The 18,113-nt window shown below is 35.2% G+C and overlaps 1 protein-coding gene across 1 annotated transcript in view; it reads right to left on the bottom strand.

The window, feature by feature from the left end:
• USH2A (usherin) overlaps window positions 1-18,113 on the bottom strand; it is a 371,525-nt gene that overhangs the window by 318,818 nt on the left and 34,594 nt on the right. Inside the window, exons 5-10 of the mRNA XM_050972284.1 lie at window positions 17,595-17,889; window positions 16,170-16,354; window positions 12,911-13,132; window positions 11,535-11,628; window positions 4,340-4,535; window positions 3,392-3,522 (exon numbers count right to left, since the gene is read on the bottom strand). Coding sequence (XP_050828241.1) covers window positions 3,392-3,522; window positions 4,340-4,535; window positions 11,535-11,628; window positions 12,911-13,132; window positions 16,170-16,354; window positions 17,595-17,889 — 1,123 coding nt within the window. The remainder of the gene's footprint in view (window positions 1-3,391; window positions 3,523-4,339; window positions 4,536-11,534; window positions 11,629-12,910; window positions 13,133-16,169; window positions 16,355-17,594; window positions 17,890-18,113) is intronic.

Genomic DNA, 18,113 nt, shown 5'->3' with positions numbered 1-18,113 from the left:
AGGGAAACCCAGATTCAAAATACACAGTATTTGATAAACTGATTTTCTATGGACTTCACTATGCACTATATTTTTCATGGACACATTTGCATTCTTTAAAATCCTTATTCTCTTTAGTAAATCTGTTGACTGAAATCCCCTTAATGAACTGCTTTAACCTGTATTCTTTCCCTTGAAACACATATTCCATTTATTTATTTATTGTTCATCACAATAAACAGGTTGAAATCCATATAGATAAATACATGAAAATGGGAAGGCTCATCCTAATTTTAGATAAAAGAATTAACTCAGAAGTGAAAATAGAAATAGAAATACTATTTTCCTTTTATGTATATATATAAAAAATTTTTTAAAAACAGTATTTAGTGAGTGTGCAGCAAGGTAAAATCTGAAGTACTGGAATATGCTTTCATGTGACTCTTCAGAGAAAACAGTAACATTTTGTCCATTTTCTTGCCTTAGAGTTTTCTTGTAAGATGAGACAATACAGCTGCTGCCTTGACAGAAGAAAATCGAGTGTTTACAACTCTGCACAATATCCTCTGCAGTAAAATACAATTTCCTCACAACAACAAGTACATGATACATATTTATTTGGATGTTAAGGTTAAATTTTTAAAAATCAGCAAAAGCTGAGTGAGATAACTAAAGATAACTAAATTCACTGAGACCAGAATGTTACTTCCAAAGACTAGGTAAAGGCATTAGCAGCACTTTCAGGTTTCTCTAATAAGAAATACCCAGGAAAAGAGTGCTTTTTTCCCCAGCATTATATATGAAATACTATAACAGAATCACAAAAGGACCACAAGTGCCATGCCTGATAGAATACGTAAGCATTTGTCAAGCAGTCTGGGTAAAAAGCAACACAGGAAAATGAGTAAAGGATTTTGGTATAACAGCCAGAAAACATTAATCTCCAACTAGAGCAAGAATGATCACGTCAGCAGTATTCTGGTAGAACTTTCTCAAGTGTGAATTGTTAGGGAAAAAGGAGGAAGGCAGCCAATTACAGTTCATCTGGACTTTCTGATTGTTTGAAATATTTCATGACAAATGCTCAGAAAGACAATGCAACTATCTTTTCTACAATGACTAAACATCAATAACCAGCTCAGAAGTGGACAAATTTTATCAGGATGCAGCAATTCTCACTTGTACTCACCAATCTCAAAGGAAAACCTCACTCTGCAAAAACACCTAACAAATTGCTTGTGGGTGCACTGTTACACTACTCCTAAAATTCCAGCTGTTACTGTAAGCCAAAAAGTCACAATTTTGAGGTTTTACTATGATATTTACACTTTAAAATACAAAGCCTGTATTCTAAAATACAAAGTCTACCCTGGTCTGTAAGTGGACATGATCTTCAGAGGTATGAAAAGTGAGAAATGCTGCAAGGGAGAAATCCTCTATACCTACATGCATTTCTCACCAAGGGCAGAGTGCATAGGTATCAGAAGAGGCATAACGTTTTCCTGATCAGTCCAAAGAACTGATATGAGAGCAACTGTGTTGCAGTCAGCTCTTCTACACATCTTGCAAACCATCAGCATGAATAATATTTCATTTGATGAGTGAATGTTCTTTCTGTGTGATTCAAGAGATGAGATTGTTTTGTGATTCAATGCATTAATTTTGGAACTCTGTACCTCTTGGAACTTAGTGACTAAAGTGGCACTTTGCAAAAAGAAAAAAATGTTGATGATCTGAAGAAAGTGATGATTTATGCAGTAAAAGTGTATTCTGTCCCATTTTTGGCAAATTTCCTTGAAAATTATCAATATGATGTGACAATTAATTTTCATGAGTAGGGTGCTTATTCCTCATGATTCCATCTTCCACAGGTCAAATTTGGAAACACTTCCTCCAATGATGCCTTCCTATTTCATGTAATTCATTTCAGCCTTTAGTCCCCAGCCTTATTAATCTATTCTTTAATGCCTCTCAATCATATCTCCCTGTTCTGCTTCTACTGCAATTGATGCTTTATTGAGCAATACAGTCTCCCCCCTTTTTCCCATTTTATCTCCCTGTTCATACTTTCATAGTCAGGTATCATCAACAGTCTTGTATATTTAAATATGAAGCACTGATTTCTGTAAACTACTGTTGCTCTGATTATTAATCACAGTTAAAGCTGATTTAGGTTAACATTTCACCACAAACCCTGGATACATAAATTAACATTTGCTTTCATTCCTCCTATGTCTTGAAAAATAATCCTAACATGATACCTGTGTTTTGCAACCTTTTTTTCCCCCCACTTCTGTGTTACTGGCAGAGTGTCTTACTTCAGAAGACTGAAAATTATAAAATAATTTCTCTTTATAATACAGCAGACTATTTTAAAAAACATATTTTGCTATATTTGCATGTCACACATAATATGTACCCATGCATGAGTCCTGTGAGGTGCACTGAATCAAACTGGCACATATCTGTACATCTACAATGGTAACCGAGGATGAAAATACAATAGGATCCACAAGAGTTCACTGTTAAATAAAATTCAGTGACAAGAGACATACGATGAAAAAAGCCAGAGATTATTTTACAAATAGAAGTGTGGAAAAAAGAAGAGGTAGGAAAAGTGGCAACAAGATGAAGAAGTTCTATCACATTTACCCACAGAATAAGATCTACCTCTACAATAAATTTCCAAACAAATATTTCTTCCCTATTCCTTAAAAAATTGAGATTTTGGCAATGGACAGGACACGTGTCAATAGAACACGAATCAGAATATGTCTTTAGTATATGTTCAAGATTTTAATCATTTTTCCTGGGTTTTTTCCCAACATGCATGTTTTAAAGGTTACAGATAGATTTATTATTGGACTAGACAGCTTGCATGACAATGAGGTCCATTGACTTTAAAAGCATAGCTGAAAGTGTTCTCTTCTCAGCATCACTTTGTGGGTTTCTTTTATTTTTAATGGACTTCATAAATTAAAAGGGAGATCAATCCTTGTCTTATTATAGGGAAAAGTAGCTTAATTTTAGTTCGATTTCAGGCTCGGCCTATTTCCTGAATTTTGAAAACCTTTTAGAAACTTTAAGACAGTACCAAGACCTTCAAACACACTCCTAGATGTTTTAACATTACTGAATGCAGAGATAGCCTCCCAAAATTACTATTCATACAAGACCTTTTATGTCTGTTGTTGATCTAGATGAGTAAGTCTTCAGCAGTACATCTCAAATTCGTCTCTGTTTTCTCAGCTTTCAAATGTCTGATGCACGTCAATTACCATTTCAAAAAGGCTGGACTTCAGCATTTTTTTAATATAGACTAGTTACCATCTGAATATACTTTGTAAAATCTTATGGTTGTCTACCCAGCTGATTGAAACATTTTCTCCTTTTTGTCTATTAAGCTACTTACTTTGTCACACAGAAGGCTCTTATTTTTGGTGCCTGTTGCGTTACAGTCGCAGGGTTTGCAAACATCAGTGGCTGAAAGATCTGCACCTGCTTGTCTGTAATGGAAATCCTTGCACAGCTCACAGTTCCTTCCTGCATGAAAGAAAGGTTATGCATTATGGCTTCCAATTCATTAAAATTAGCTGTATAATTCAAAATTAAAGACTATTCCTTTGAGAGAATTCTATAATTTTCAGGACGTCCATTTTAATGCACCTTTCATCTCTACCTGCCAATTTAGTGATCCAGAGCATATGAAACAATGAACCTGTTACAAACTATGTTTTACTCCATTAAACTTCCATCTGTTATATAATACCATACTTATATAAAAGCTGTGGCATGCAAATGCCTATACTTTTTTTTTTTTAAATTGAACCTGAAACTTTCCTTTTTTATCTTTACTAGATAAAGCCAAGAAAACTGAAATAGAATTTTTAAAGTAGTCAAATGTATTACCTACATTGAATAAAGAGATTTATTCAATTAGCAAGAAACTGACATTAGAAACCTGACAACCCTTTTAGATACTGTCTGTTAAACTGGTCCAATAAGATTCTATTTTGAATTTAAGTGCTCTAGCACATGTAATGGGAATAGCCTTGAAACCATATATTTTAATTATTTATTTGAATGTGTTTTGCATGAAAGTTTTTGTACAAGATTGGATTAAATTTTACAGTATTTTCCCATGGCTTAAGAGTTGACACCACTGTTGTTACCGCACGATCTGAGTAGTTTAAAAATACATATACAGGAGAATTTTTTTGACTGTTAGACACAGAGCATTCATTACTAATCCCAGCTGAATTAGTAATGATTTCCAGTTTTACATTTTTTTACAGTTCCTTAGTCAAAGACTTAGTCAAAAAGGAACTGTAAAATAAATAGTCCATTCTCTTTGACTTACCAGTTGTGTTGTGCTGACAGTTATCACAAACTCCACCACCGCCTCGGTGGCGTTCCTGAGGAAAAGGATCCATTGCTAAGTCATAGTGGCAGCTTTCTGCATGGCCATAACACTGACATGGTTTGCAGTTATAGGCATGAACTTGGTCACCTGGACGGAAAGGCTTGTCATTGTACAATGGCAAACAGCGATCACACTGAAATGAATCAGAAACAGAGGAAAATGCTGCTCTTTAGACATAAATATTTCTTCACTTCACAAGTTTACTAATATAATCTCTATGTTCATATCTTTTTCTGTGTGTTTTTCCCAATTTAAATGTCAATAATATTTTGTTTGGGGGAAAAAAAGTGAGAAAGCACAAAGGAAAATAAACCAAACATTTTATTTATAATTTTAACATTTTAAAGTTATTTTTAAAACCAAATAAAGTAAGCAAAACCAAAGAAAGTGAGCAGAAGAACAACATTTTAACAATTTTGATACTCAACACAGGCTAATGTCCTGAGATTACAATTCACTTAAACCTTTAAAGATGCAAAATGGTGCTTGCTATGTTTATGGCACAGAAGACATTCACCTAATCCATCCATATGGATGCACTTTAAACAATGAGTGTTCTTGGAGTTTCTAATGTTGTAATAACTGTAGTTTGTACTACTACCATTTGACCTTGTGAGTGAAACAAAAGAAACAAAATATATTGCAATCATAATTTCTGTCTTTCAGAAGGAATTTAAATGCTTCAAAATAAGTTGCTTCTGTTACATATTTGGGGAACTATTTTCTTTTTTTGGTAACTTCCTTCTTAACCTTGAGAAGCATGCTCATCTTTCTTTATGGTTGTTATTCCAAGTAGTATTATAAATATTTGTTACTTTTTAGTATGTCTATATCACCTACACACTGAAAACTAGGAAACTGCATGGAAGTGTCTAAACTGTTTCACTCACAGCTGATACTGGGAAAGCATAATTTGTGCGTAAAACAATCTTAATTAAAAACCATAGGCTTAAGATAGTCCAACAATTGCAGACCAGTCACAAACTATAACAAAAGATACTTGGGAGAGAAAATGCAATCACATGAATTTATCTATTGAAATTTCGTTTGAATACACTAAATAAGAAGTAAGCAATAAGATAGCAATAATAACAGCACCTTTTTCTAATCTGTTAAAAACAAACCAAAAACACACAATCACCACAGTGAGGAAAAAAAGGAGTTTTCAGGATGAAAATTAGCAGGGTTTCACTTGAGACCTTGAACTCAGGCCTTTGTTTTTCAGCACAATTGGTGCCTAATTGTGATTATCTCACTTTAAGTGCACTAAGAGCAACACCTTGACTATAACTGTTCACAAGTTACACAACTCTAACTTATTCAAGTCCTTCCCTCATTTACATCCACGTCCCCTCTCTCTCCACATTGAGAAAAATCAGCATTACGCAACACCCAACAACACGAGGCAAGGTCATGTCATTCAGGCATGACACAACTTGGGAAGCACAACAAAGGAACAAGCTAGCAGCCAAGCTATCCAGCTCATGCAGCTCCCTCCTCCCAGCATTTCTATGGAAATATGTCCTCCTTGAAAGGAAAACAGTGCAGGAATAGCTATCAACCTGCCAGCCCTGCGTTTCCATTTGTGCATGGCCAGCCACACAGCAGCGGAAAGCATTCATCATCTCAATTCAGATTTAATCTTGGATCAGTTACTTATGCACACCTGTGCTTGCACCTATTGTTAAATGACACACAGGCACAAAGGAGTATGAGAAAAAGATGGCATCTGATTACATAGCAAGAAGGCTCTTTGAAACATCTCTTGTGTGACTTTTAAAACTTTGACAAAATTTTTAAAAATCATAGAATTACTCGGTTTGGAAAGGACCTTTTGGAAAACACCTCATCTTTGGGAAAAGATCATCAAGTTCAACTTCTAACCCAACACTGCCAGGTTCACCACTAAACCATGTCCCTGAAAGCCACGCCTACACACTTTTAAAGATTTCCAGGGACAGTGATTCCATCACTTTCCCTGGGTAGCCTGTTCCATTCCCTGGCAACCCTTTGAACTGAAGAATTTTTTTCTAATATCCAATCTAAACTTTCTCTAGCCCAATCTGAGATTCTTTCCTCTTGTTCTTCACTTTTTACCTGGGAGAAGACATTGAATTCCCCCATCTACCACCTCCTTGGCAAAAAAGCAGTCATTCAGACGCTGGCAATGAGTGCAAAACGTTTGTTTTTCTAGCAGTTGTCACACCTGCATGCAATAGAAATGGGCACTGTACCCCCACATCATCCTGCTGTTTGTCACACCTTTATTAGGTTAAGAATTGCATTTAACTTCCAGACCTCCAGGGCTGAGCTTTCACGTTCGGTAGCACTATGATGTACGTGTTGCCATCTTCAGATCTTCATTCACCATCTAAACTCTGCATTTTTCCAAAGCATAGTAGTTAAGAATTGCAAACCACGAGATTTGGGGTTTGGCTCTTAGCTACCACATGGAAAATGAATAAGTACATTCCAAAAAGCCCATGGCAAGGTCTAGCAGTAGATTTACAAAGCATGTTAATGCCTAACAAAACCAGCATTCCTCTGTAACTAACCCACAGAAACATGCAGATGTCCTAATTCTCAGTTACATCTAGGCTCTTCAGAAAACATCTTAAATATATGGTTTTCCCTATGGCCAATAACAAACTTATATATAGTATCTGAACTTCTCTGTGAAAAGTTACCTGAGAAAATATAACATGGAGCCTGGTGGCCAAAATACCAAGCCTAATGCTGCCCAATTCATTAGTCTAAAACTGTGATTAAAAACTGATTTCCAACAATTCATTCAAGATTTTTTTTACTGAAATTATTATTAAAATTTTAAAAGCACACTACTATAAGCACTGTTTTTTCTCTCTTAATATTTATACTGGAAGAAGAAAACCATTATGATAAAATTTACGACAGAGAATCCTGTATACAACTAGTGTCAAAAATGGAAAAATATATCACTTGAAGCATACTCATGGTATCACCAGTGACTTGAGCCTAAGCCTTGATACACCAAGTTCATTTTCAGGCCCTAGGAATTCTGTGGACAGTACTTCTGAAGAAACAGTTAAATATCCAAAGAAATACTTCAGACAGCAACAGTAAAAATACTTGAAAACTTGCAATTAGTCATGATTAACTAAAACCTTTTATTCCAACACTTTTTAAATATCCTGCTGCTTGCCTCTCAGGGGCATTCTTTTTATATATAAAGATTTTATGTGGAATTAATTCCTTTTTTCTTTTTTGCAACCTATGTAGGAGTTTACAGCCCACTCTGAAAGCTCAGTTGCAATAAACAGTGTACATACATACATGCTTCTGTAATGCATGTTATCAAAAGTACACAATTTAAAAATCTGATAAAGTGACACTGAGGCTAGAATGCCACCTTCTCAGGCATTTTGAAATGCTGACTTGTCTTTGCAAAGCTCTATTATGTATAGCAGCCATGTTTATTTATGCTGCCCTCTAAGTGTTGACTGTAATGGGATAATTAATCATATACAATTCTTTCCTTCCTACGAGATCCTCTTCTGTATCTATCCACTATGCTTTCACTCCATTTCATTTCCTTGGCCAAAGAAATACAGCTTCTAGGGAATATCTATCCAGATAGCTTTGCCATGCTCTAAAGACAGACTTAATTTCCTTCTGGCTTTCACCAGCACCCTCACTACAGCATTTGAATATCTACCAAGACTACACATGAACTACATCTGTCTCTTGTCAACTCCCCAGTGATCAAAGAGCTTTTAAACTTAAAAGCCAGGTTTTACTAGGGGATGGAAAAAAAAAAAAAAAAAAAAAACAAAAAACAAAAAAAAAAAAAAAAAACCACAACCAAAATTAGAACACTAAGTGATTCCAAGGGAGCAAAGAAGACAGAACAGAAATGAAAGTTGTGTCTTATGGGGTTCCATCCCAAAGCTCCATGTAACAAAAATCACATTTTTTGCTGGCTTACTTGTTTCTGCAAGTGAAAACTGTTATTGAGTGTACTGTAGTTAATATTTACAGCTCCTAATGTACTATTTATGATTAATTCCAACATTTAACATGATACAGATTCACCTTTAACTAAGGTTTACATAGATTCTTCTGTAACAATATGAAATATCTTATTCAATTCTTGATAAAACAACATATGCCATATCCAGTTTTCAGACCTCAGATGTTTAAAACCATTATGGAAAACTCTGAAGACCAGAAACCTTTACTGCATCTAGTCAATCTCTCACTTCCATTCATATCTTCTCAAGCATTTATCAGAGTGGCTTTATTTATTTTGAATTTTCTATTATGATTTCTATAATTATTACCATATATTTTGCCATTACCTTTCTTTATTAAGCTCTATACAGTTAGATTTAAAAGAGGCTCAGCAGTTGCAATGTAACCTTGCTTAACTGTCTTGTTCTTTCATGGGCTGTTTCCAGCTCATCATGTGACAGCTTGGGAAGTTTTTGAATGTGCTTTTCCTCGAGTCTAAAAGCTAATCTTTGCATACAAATGTTACCAAAATCTGGACTCCACTCTCAGACCCTCAGTTTCCATTTGTAAAAGGAAGAGCTATCTCCCAAAGCTGAACCCAAGGCATTCAGAGAACAATTTATAAATGAAGAAGCTGAACATTTTTTTCAGAAAATGAGACAGGCTTTGTGAGGACTAATTTCCTCTTTTTACATAATCTGGCCCCTCAACATCCACAAATCATTCTTAAGTAACCCCTTCTTTCTATCATCTCAGATTTCATAGGAACATATTTCATCATCATTCTTCACCAAAATGGAACTCAGGGGAAAAAAAAAATCCATTTGGTATGTCAGATTTCATAACACAGTGATGCAAATACCTAAACTAAGATTTCTATTTGTAATAGTTAATGCAGATTTTTCATTTCTGGTGTTGCTTTCCTGCCCAACAGCTAGCCAGATGTATATGCCAGATAAATTCAAGACAGTAATTTTAGCTGTATTAAGTGTAAATCTGACAAGAACATACTCTGCCGTATGTAAAAAGCTTTTCAAGGATCTCTGATTTTTAGTAAAAGACATTGAAAAAACCCACCCTAAAGCCAAAAATGTTCTAATAGCCCCTCAGTTGTGGTGACTTACTCTGCTAATACAGAACTTAAGTCAAAAAAAACCTGCTTGCTGATAATGCTATTTCTTCTCAAAAATATTTTCTTTTTCTCAACCAAAAAAGTTATATTTGGAAATTTGCTTCACCAAATGCTACTTAAACCCAAAAAGTATATAAATAAATAAATAAATAGATTTTTACAGTTTCTAATTCACTGTGGTGGGAGCCAAAGAAACAGGTGTAAATCTATCAGACAGAGTTTTATCATTGCCAGTGATAGTCAAAAATCAGGATGGACTTTTATTTTGCATTTAAGTGTTAGCCTTACCAAAAAAAAAAACCCCAAAATTTAAAATCTTTAAGCTGTTTGGATTTCATGTAAATATTTGATAAAATTCAAAGTAGCTAGTGTATTAGTAGTGTATTAGTAGTTAGTATTAGTATGTTTCCAAATATTAATTCTATTTTACTACTACTGCTATTTTATTTCATATTTAATAGATACTGACATAGTTATTAAAGAATGAGAAAAATAATTAAAAAACATCCTTATTGTACTCTGAACTAATACAGTTAATTCAAGCACTTCAATTATAGTTACAATGCATGTATGCCAAATCAAAGATGTGACACTCAGTCGAACAACCCATTACCATTAATAGGAAATATCTGATAAGGCAGATACATCATTAAAATGTATTTGGTTTGTTTTCACAAGGTAGCATAAGTCTTGCAAGAGTGCTTGGTGAACTTCCAGATCTTATTAAATATTTATAATTAATCCTTACAAAGTAACATTTCACAATGTGTGTTCTAATTAAAGGGACACTGTCAGCTTGAATTTTTTTTTCTGATTTGACCCATCTAAAAACTTGAAATTTCAGTTCAAGTCCCATTTAGACTGTATATCCTACACTTCTGCTTAACAAGTGGGAAAACCTAGAACCCCTAAGAAATTTTTCAAGAATCTTTCACACAATCATGAGCACGGTATCAAATGCTCTGAGGTCACCTCTCCTCGCTCTGTTCCTGCAAGCAGAGACTGCTTGGGGTTTTTTTTGATGTGTGATTAGTCTCCCCTTTACTACTGCTGTTGCTATTACACATAACGCCTTCTTAATTTTTAGAAAGGCTACTTCCAAAAGGCATAAATGTAGCAAGAATGTACTAACAATGGAAATCTAACTCTCAGTGAGATTGAGGGATTCATTCCTTTGATGTAGCTCATTTTTTCTGAACCTCAACTTTTTTTTCTTTTTTTTTCTTTTGAGATAAATAATTAATCTAGGGAATCTTTTCTTTGAGCAATTTTTTTTTACTCATACATCACGGTTCTGCTTTTGTTAAGTTGTACACAAACAGCTTCCAAGAAAAGCAAAGGCTACATGAAATAAGTGAAAAGTGATACCATTGAGCTCTCTTCCACATATTTATCTAGAATACCACATATTTATCTAGAATACTATGACTTACAGTAATCAAACCCATTTTGGTTCTTCCATGGCCAAGAATGATAAAACTGTTAGAATCAAAAATGAAAATTATAATTTTGCATTTGTGGTGCTTTGGATCACATTATCGACCACTTGAACGCTTTGTTTCCTTTCAAATGAAACTAAATTCGATGCTGAACTCCAGAACTTTGCTTTCCACCTATTGAATGGGTCTGGAGTCCACAGGAGCAGACTAAAATTACCATGGAGTAGTACCTTCATCCTACAGGATTCTTGCTAGTTGCTACAGCAGGCAGAGACAGCCTTTATCAGATGCTCACAGTCTAATCTCAGGTTTGCATCTAATGTTTGAACGTGGCATAATCTCTAATAAGAAATCCCTGAACACAACACTCCTGATGGTCTGTGGTGGAATGGCTTTTGATGAGAGTGGAGAGTGGAATACATCTTCTTCCTTAATTGATACAAATCTGCCACAAAAAGTTTCCCTCTGAAAGAGGCCTACACTAACACACATACACACTCCTTCCCCAGGAGTGAAATCCCAGTGCTGAGGCTGTTCATAGGTGCCATAGACAGACGAAGAGGAGACTCACATGATTTCCTTCTGTATAGCTTTCCTTGACACACAGGCACCTGTATGGTTTCATAGTTGTGTCACAATCATCAGCATGGCCATGGCAATTACACCTGAAAGAACAGGTGGTGTCAAAATTAGAACATGAAAACACATCTGTGCAAAACCATATTACACAGTCACAAAGTCAACTTTGTGTATTACATAGTCTGGTTCTTCATTAAGAACAAATAAATGTGACCAAAGAGAATGCTCTTAGGTCTAGTAAACTACAAAAGATTACTTCACTCAATATATTTTAAGCATCAACAATTCTTTTCAAGAAAGTAAAAACCAGCATGTCGTAGAGTTACTCTTGCTTTATATATGTAATGAAAACTGTATTTCAGTATGTAACATTAATATGTATGTTTTTATTAAATAAATAATTATTCATAAATATTAAAACTTCCAGTGCAGCTCTAGTTTTTCAAGAAATCTTAGCCACATCCGGAATAATTTTGAATTTTAACCCATTTTCTCTCCATTAAAATTTCCGTTTCTTACTAAAATAAAATCTGTATAGGGTCTTAATACTCAATTACCTTACCACTCTACCTGAAAGGCTGCTCTTCTGGAGGCATGACACAGCTTTGCAAACTACAGCTCTGAAATTATTTTACTGTTACATCATCACCAAGGTAAAGCTGTTTTAGTAAATGCATTATCATAATACATCTAAATCAATAATCAAAATATATTAATAAGATAGAAAATTTTCTAAGTAAACAAGACTTCTAACAAGGTGCTTTCTCTCAAAATGAGAGCAACCAATATAATTTCAGGAATAATGATACTTACAAATCTGCACCATATGCTTCTTGGAAACTATTTTATTGCCAAATTTGCATATTATTTCCAGGCATAATTAGTCCCTTCACAGGACAGCACACTTATCATATACAATAAAGTTGTCAGTCACAGATAATACAACAGTTTTACTGATAGCTACCCAATTTTGAAAGGAAACTCCAACTAAGAGTTCTGCATTGACTGTTAAAATTGCCATGTCTGGGAATCTATAGCTTGGAAGAGTTACTGAAATAAAGCACAAGCCATTGTTTCAGTCATAAGCCTTTGCTTGGAGGCATTGGTAATTCTGTGGAAAGGATTGCTTTTGACAGATTTGTGTAATAAGTATAAATAATTGTAAAATAAAATGTGAGCAAACAGTTTTACAAAACAGTACACCAGTCATTTCCAGCTTGATACACTGCTTCAGACCACATTCCTTTCTCAATCATATATGTAAAAGCAAAACAAGCTGATCAAATTTTAGGCAGGTCCGTATATGTCATGCAGAGCTGTAGCAGTCAGAGACAGTGCTGGATGTGGGAAGAGTGACATAACACTTACCTTCCACTGACTGTAACTTCATTGACTCCATAGTACCTATGCCTGAAATTTACCCAAGGTTCGCTAGTGTGATACTGGCCACGGAGATGAATCCTCACTTGTGTAGCTTTTACAAATTCTTGAAGAGATGGAGTATTATAAAAATCATTGTAACCCGGTCGGTGATTTGGTTCCGGGGTAAGAACACTGAAAGTTAGATTACCATGAGAATATGGTGTGAAGCTGTTTAAATAGAGAGAAAAACAAATTAAACTCAAAATATGTAATATTTTACAGGTTCTAGCCCCTAACATACTGTTTCTCAGAGAGGATCTAAACTGTAAATGGTGTTTTCATGCTTTCTGAGTAAAAATTCTTACGTCAGTGGATTCCCAGTCACCAGAATTCAAGACAGGGAAAATAAATGTCCTCTATACGTCTGTTTCGTTCTAAACTACCATGCTCTTTGCCAGACCCAAAATTTCCAATTAAAAGTAAAGCCTTTACCAGGCAACTTCAAAACATGATTAAACTGTGATTGATACAGTGTCACCTGCACACATTTTCAAGAGGTTTAACACACTGGCCTTGAGAAACACAAACTAGGCTTGAATCACATAAGAAAAACATTCAGACAAATAACACAATAATTAATAGACTTACATTGTTAGTAATACACCTGCTAAACACATTAAAAAAACATACAGAAACAATTGCTATTCTTTGAATTCCAGAGTCACAGCACTATATCATCTGCTCCTCTGAATGAGCAGAGTTAGAAACACATGCTATCTCTAAAGCAAATGAAGTGCAAGACAATGTAATGGAAAGCAGTAAGATTGAGAATAAAACTGGATATTTAAACCCAGGAAGGGGAAGGACAATCCTGAGAATTCAAGTAAAACTAAGTAAACAAGTAGATACAAAGTGCGTGTTTGCACACCTTGGTATGAATCATGTCATGTTGGTCTATGTACTAGTCAGAGTTTAGCCTCTGGAAGAGAAAAGAATGTCTGCTTATTTGCACACCTACATGGGATCATTAAAAATATGTATCCCACATTATCACCTGGCACCTGACATGCAACACTCAAAAACTGTCACTTGAAAATATGTCAGTTTTTGAAAGATGAGATTTCTAGTTAGGCTAGGTGTGCTGAGTCAAGCTCTTCTGTGTTAGTGAAGAATCTTTGAATTTCCCGTGCTCCTAATCCAGGTCAGTGCTTCACAAAAATCTCAGTGAAATATATCTGTTTCTCTGGGTGATTATGCCTTCTCTTTCCCTCCACAGAAAACTATATAAAGTGTATTTCTTCCATGTCATATAGAACTGTAATGGAAATGTTTAGGCAGGTACAAATGGCAGATAAACAACATGTTGGTATGGAAGCATCAGAAGGAACAGGAGAAAGACTGTAAGGCTGATGGCAACTAGATAAGCAGGTCATCAAGATTTTAGGGCATCTACATGCAGTTTCTCAGAAAAACAAAGGAGATTCTAAAATAAGGGGCAGCCAATATTCAGACTAAGCAAAGATTGAAGCCTCTGATAGGGGGATAAAGGAGAGTGAGCAACTCCTAACTTACATAGGTGGTACAGGATGGAGAAACAAAAACCTTAATCACTTTCATTTCCTAAAGGACACAAAAGAGAGCCCATTCAGTACTAGCATGTGATCACCAAAACAAGAACCATCAAGTTACGGAAGGGATTTCAAAACCAAGGTCATTTGTCTTCCACGTAAATCCAAGAAATCCTGGATAGGCCACTAGGACCCAAGGACACTGGTGTCTAAATCCTGGATAGACAATCTGGACATGTCTTGGCAGGTACATGTTTGTGGGTATGAAAGAAAGAGAGAGAAACAAGTTTTGTTTTACAATAAAATCCTCCAGGGACTCTCTTACATTGCTGACATAAATTTGGAGCTTTTTTTTAACAGCAGCTCCTCTTTGAGCACACAGAATATTCACCAATATATGTCTTATAACTTAAAGCTTTCTGTAGATCAGCTGTACCCAAAAATTATTCATTTATTTAATTTCCTATCATCCTCTACATTTTATTTCAAGAGGATAAACTGTGCTGCTTAGGAAACATTTATGGAAACAGTCCATATTTAACTCCTTGTCTCTTTTAAAATTATACAAATACATATTTTGGGGCTGAAAAAGGTACTGCACCTCACTTTTTTACCCAAAAACATTTGTCTTACTTAAGATGTTTCCTTTCTCCTCTACCCTCTGCTTCAAAGATCAGCAATAAAGCTCAGATTCCTTTTCAAAAGAGTGGTGTAACTCAAATGACCTTATGCTCCTCTCTTCAGAATACTGAACTCCTGGAGAATAGACAAAGATGCTGACAGATGAAAAGTCTTAGAAAGGTAGAAAAAGTGGAAAAAAAAAAAAAAAAGCAAAGTACCTATAGCACATGGAAAAGTATTTTCTCACTGATTTCCAGCCAAGTACTAAACAAGTCTAATACTGACTGGCATCTGAACTCAGGCAAGAGATAATGCAGTTGAATGTATGCAGTGGCAAAAGTTCAATTATATATATGTGTGTGCAGTATGGTAACATATTAACTATTATATATGTTCTACACTATATTTATTAAATGCTTATTTTATATAATATATAGCTTTCAATTTTCACATGGTAATTGACAGTAAAAGGGCTTTAAATGTATTTCTAAACTGTAATAATCCTTCTCGCCCCTCTTCCCATAGTTTTATATCACTTCTTGCTTAGAAAGATGAGAAAGCCTCAAGATACTATTTTCAACTCCTTTCTTATATGTGCTGCATAACACTAGCAGAGCTGAATGACTGGCTTTTGTACTTCAGTCTGGCCTCTTTCTCAAGCTTCAAAACAAGTTGCCCTCCCAGAGATCAGAAGGTAGACTTTCACATTCACTAGACTCTTTAGAACAATGTTACATTAGTACCTTCCTCCACTTATCCTCTTAGTGTTCTGCAATTGTACTGACAATAGCCATCAAAACACTAACATATAACATTTTGAAACTCTGCCTCAGAAATAATGGAGGAATCAATTGACTCAGACTCATAAATTATTAAAATCTGATAAAAATTACAAAAGACTTTTTGGCATTTTTGAGTTGAAAGGTCATGTTTAGGATCTTTGATATATTCAGCAGTCCATAACAAAGGAGTGTACCAAATTAAAAGATTCTATCTCATTGGGACCTAGCAGTGAATCGTGTCAGGGTGTTACCTGTTCAAACCATCTGTATTATGCAAATAATACCCACTCATACCTATGCATCTGGAGACAGTTGACAGAATCTGGTTTTTCCAGAGATCCATTGTTCTCCATTTCAAAAATACTGCAATTTCTAGCAAAATATTGCCAGTCTTCCCATTCTAGATCATCTCTTTTTTTCCTCTCAATTTTTATTGCTTCAGGGTGTGGGCTAAAGAACTGCAGTATAATATAGAATACCTACAAGAAGATAATAAATTTATGAACTGATATTAATGGCTAAGTTGTAAAACAATGAGATTTTAAACCTTTTTTTTTAATGTAACTATACACTCACTCTGTCTATGAGTGTAGTATATACTATACTACACTCACAGACAGAAGTAGCCATATTTCATCCCACATATTCCTAACTAAAGCCAGAAAGAATCTTTTTTGTTGAACAAGCTCTTTTGGTACTGAACTACTGCATCAGAACTTCACTTTTTCTCAAAGACTGTTTGAAAAAGCAATGCAAATTCAGGTCCACGATTTGTTACAACCATGTTATTTTGGTAAAAAGGAAAGTTGTAACTTTGTGTTGCCAAACATTTGATGAGTTTTTTGTCTAGCAGAGCTTTTTCTTTTAAATTCTCCATATTTTTAGCTCAGAATCTCATCAAATACCTGTGTTGTTTCAAATAACACTCCCCTAAGAATACTGCTTAAGCAGAAGTTTGTGTATCAAATAAGCAAAAGTCAAGAATCTCACATTCATCTGAAATCACTTTTAACTAAACGACTAATGTTTACATATGTAGCCAAAGCCTGTCATCATATTCTTCCCCTATTCACCATTAATTGAAAAAGAATAGGCCAGAAAGAATATACAGAAATTTGGTGAATTCCCTATTGTGAATGCAGCCCCACTTCTGATATGTCCCCCTTTCCAAGACATCCTGACATTCTTCAAGAGCCTAGTGAAGGGTTAGAACCAATATAGCCTCTTCAGTAACTACACCTGCCCATTTTCTCCTTTCATATTCTTTGGAGGCTAATCCATCACCTCCAGAACATCTACAAACAGAAATACCCTCTAATATGTCAATGTGCATTTGATACATTAAATTTCATTTGCCTGCAGTCAGTTTCCCACCAGCAGGTACAAAACAAGCACATTTGGTTTTATTAGAAATTAAAATAAAAGTTGAAATTTACAAAAGTGCAGTTAAGAGACAATAATCAGTTTCTAAATATTGGTGCTTTCACACAGGACCTACTCTTGTATATCTACTCTAGATTACTGCTGGTTAAAACAGGCACATCAAAAGAGAACGCCGAGAACCATAATGCATTTTGTTGCCTTTTGCACTTGTTATATGCCAATAACGGAAACTTTCTTCCTGGTTCTCTAAGGATAGCATTTTAAAGTATAAGGTTTGAATATCCTCAAAACTGCAATGCAATACCTAGAAAACGGCAAATGGCATCTTCCCATTACCTGATACTGTCCATTTTGTAAATCTATTGTGATTGAAACACCACGATCCAGACCTGCAGTATTAGCAAACACAGATGAAATCCAAGTGGTCCCAATGTCATTATCATTGATGTAGTGGAGAGGATGGGCTTCTGCATCCAGCCTCAGCACCCTGTCATTAGTAGTATCATCTGCACCATTAGGGATGCAGTACCTCTGTATCAAAGGGTGTACTCGGGGATGACTTCCAGGACAGCGGCACTCAGACTGGGTATGAAGATGAGGGAATTTTCCAGAGAATACTTCCAAAATGTCTCTGTCACAGCATAGAGAACAGTAATTAGATACATGAGAACAAGAACAAATGTCACTTTGTGCATCTAGGCTCATAGATTAAACAAAATTCAGGTTAGATTATAGTAGAAGCCCCAAACTCCTGATGTCAACTCATAAGAATGGGGCACTCAGCTAGGAGTGAAACCTCCCCTCAAGGTCTCTACATTATCAATGGTAGCAGCAGGCATCTTCAGAAAATATCTG

This window comes from Serinus canaria, chromosome 3 (assembly GCF_022539315.1).
Source record: "Serinus canaria isolate serCan28SL12 chromosome 3, serCan2020, whole genome shotgun sequence".
NCBI classification, from domain to species: domain Eukaryota; kingdom Metazoa; phylum Chordata; class Aves; order Passeriformes; family Fringillidae; genus Serinus; species Serinus canaria.
Note: the sequence above shows the minus strand (reverse complement) of the source record. Positions and strands in the feature narration are given on the sequence as shown.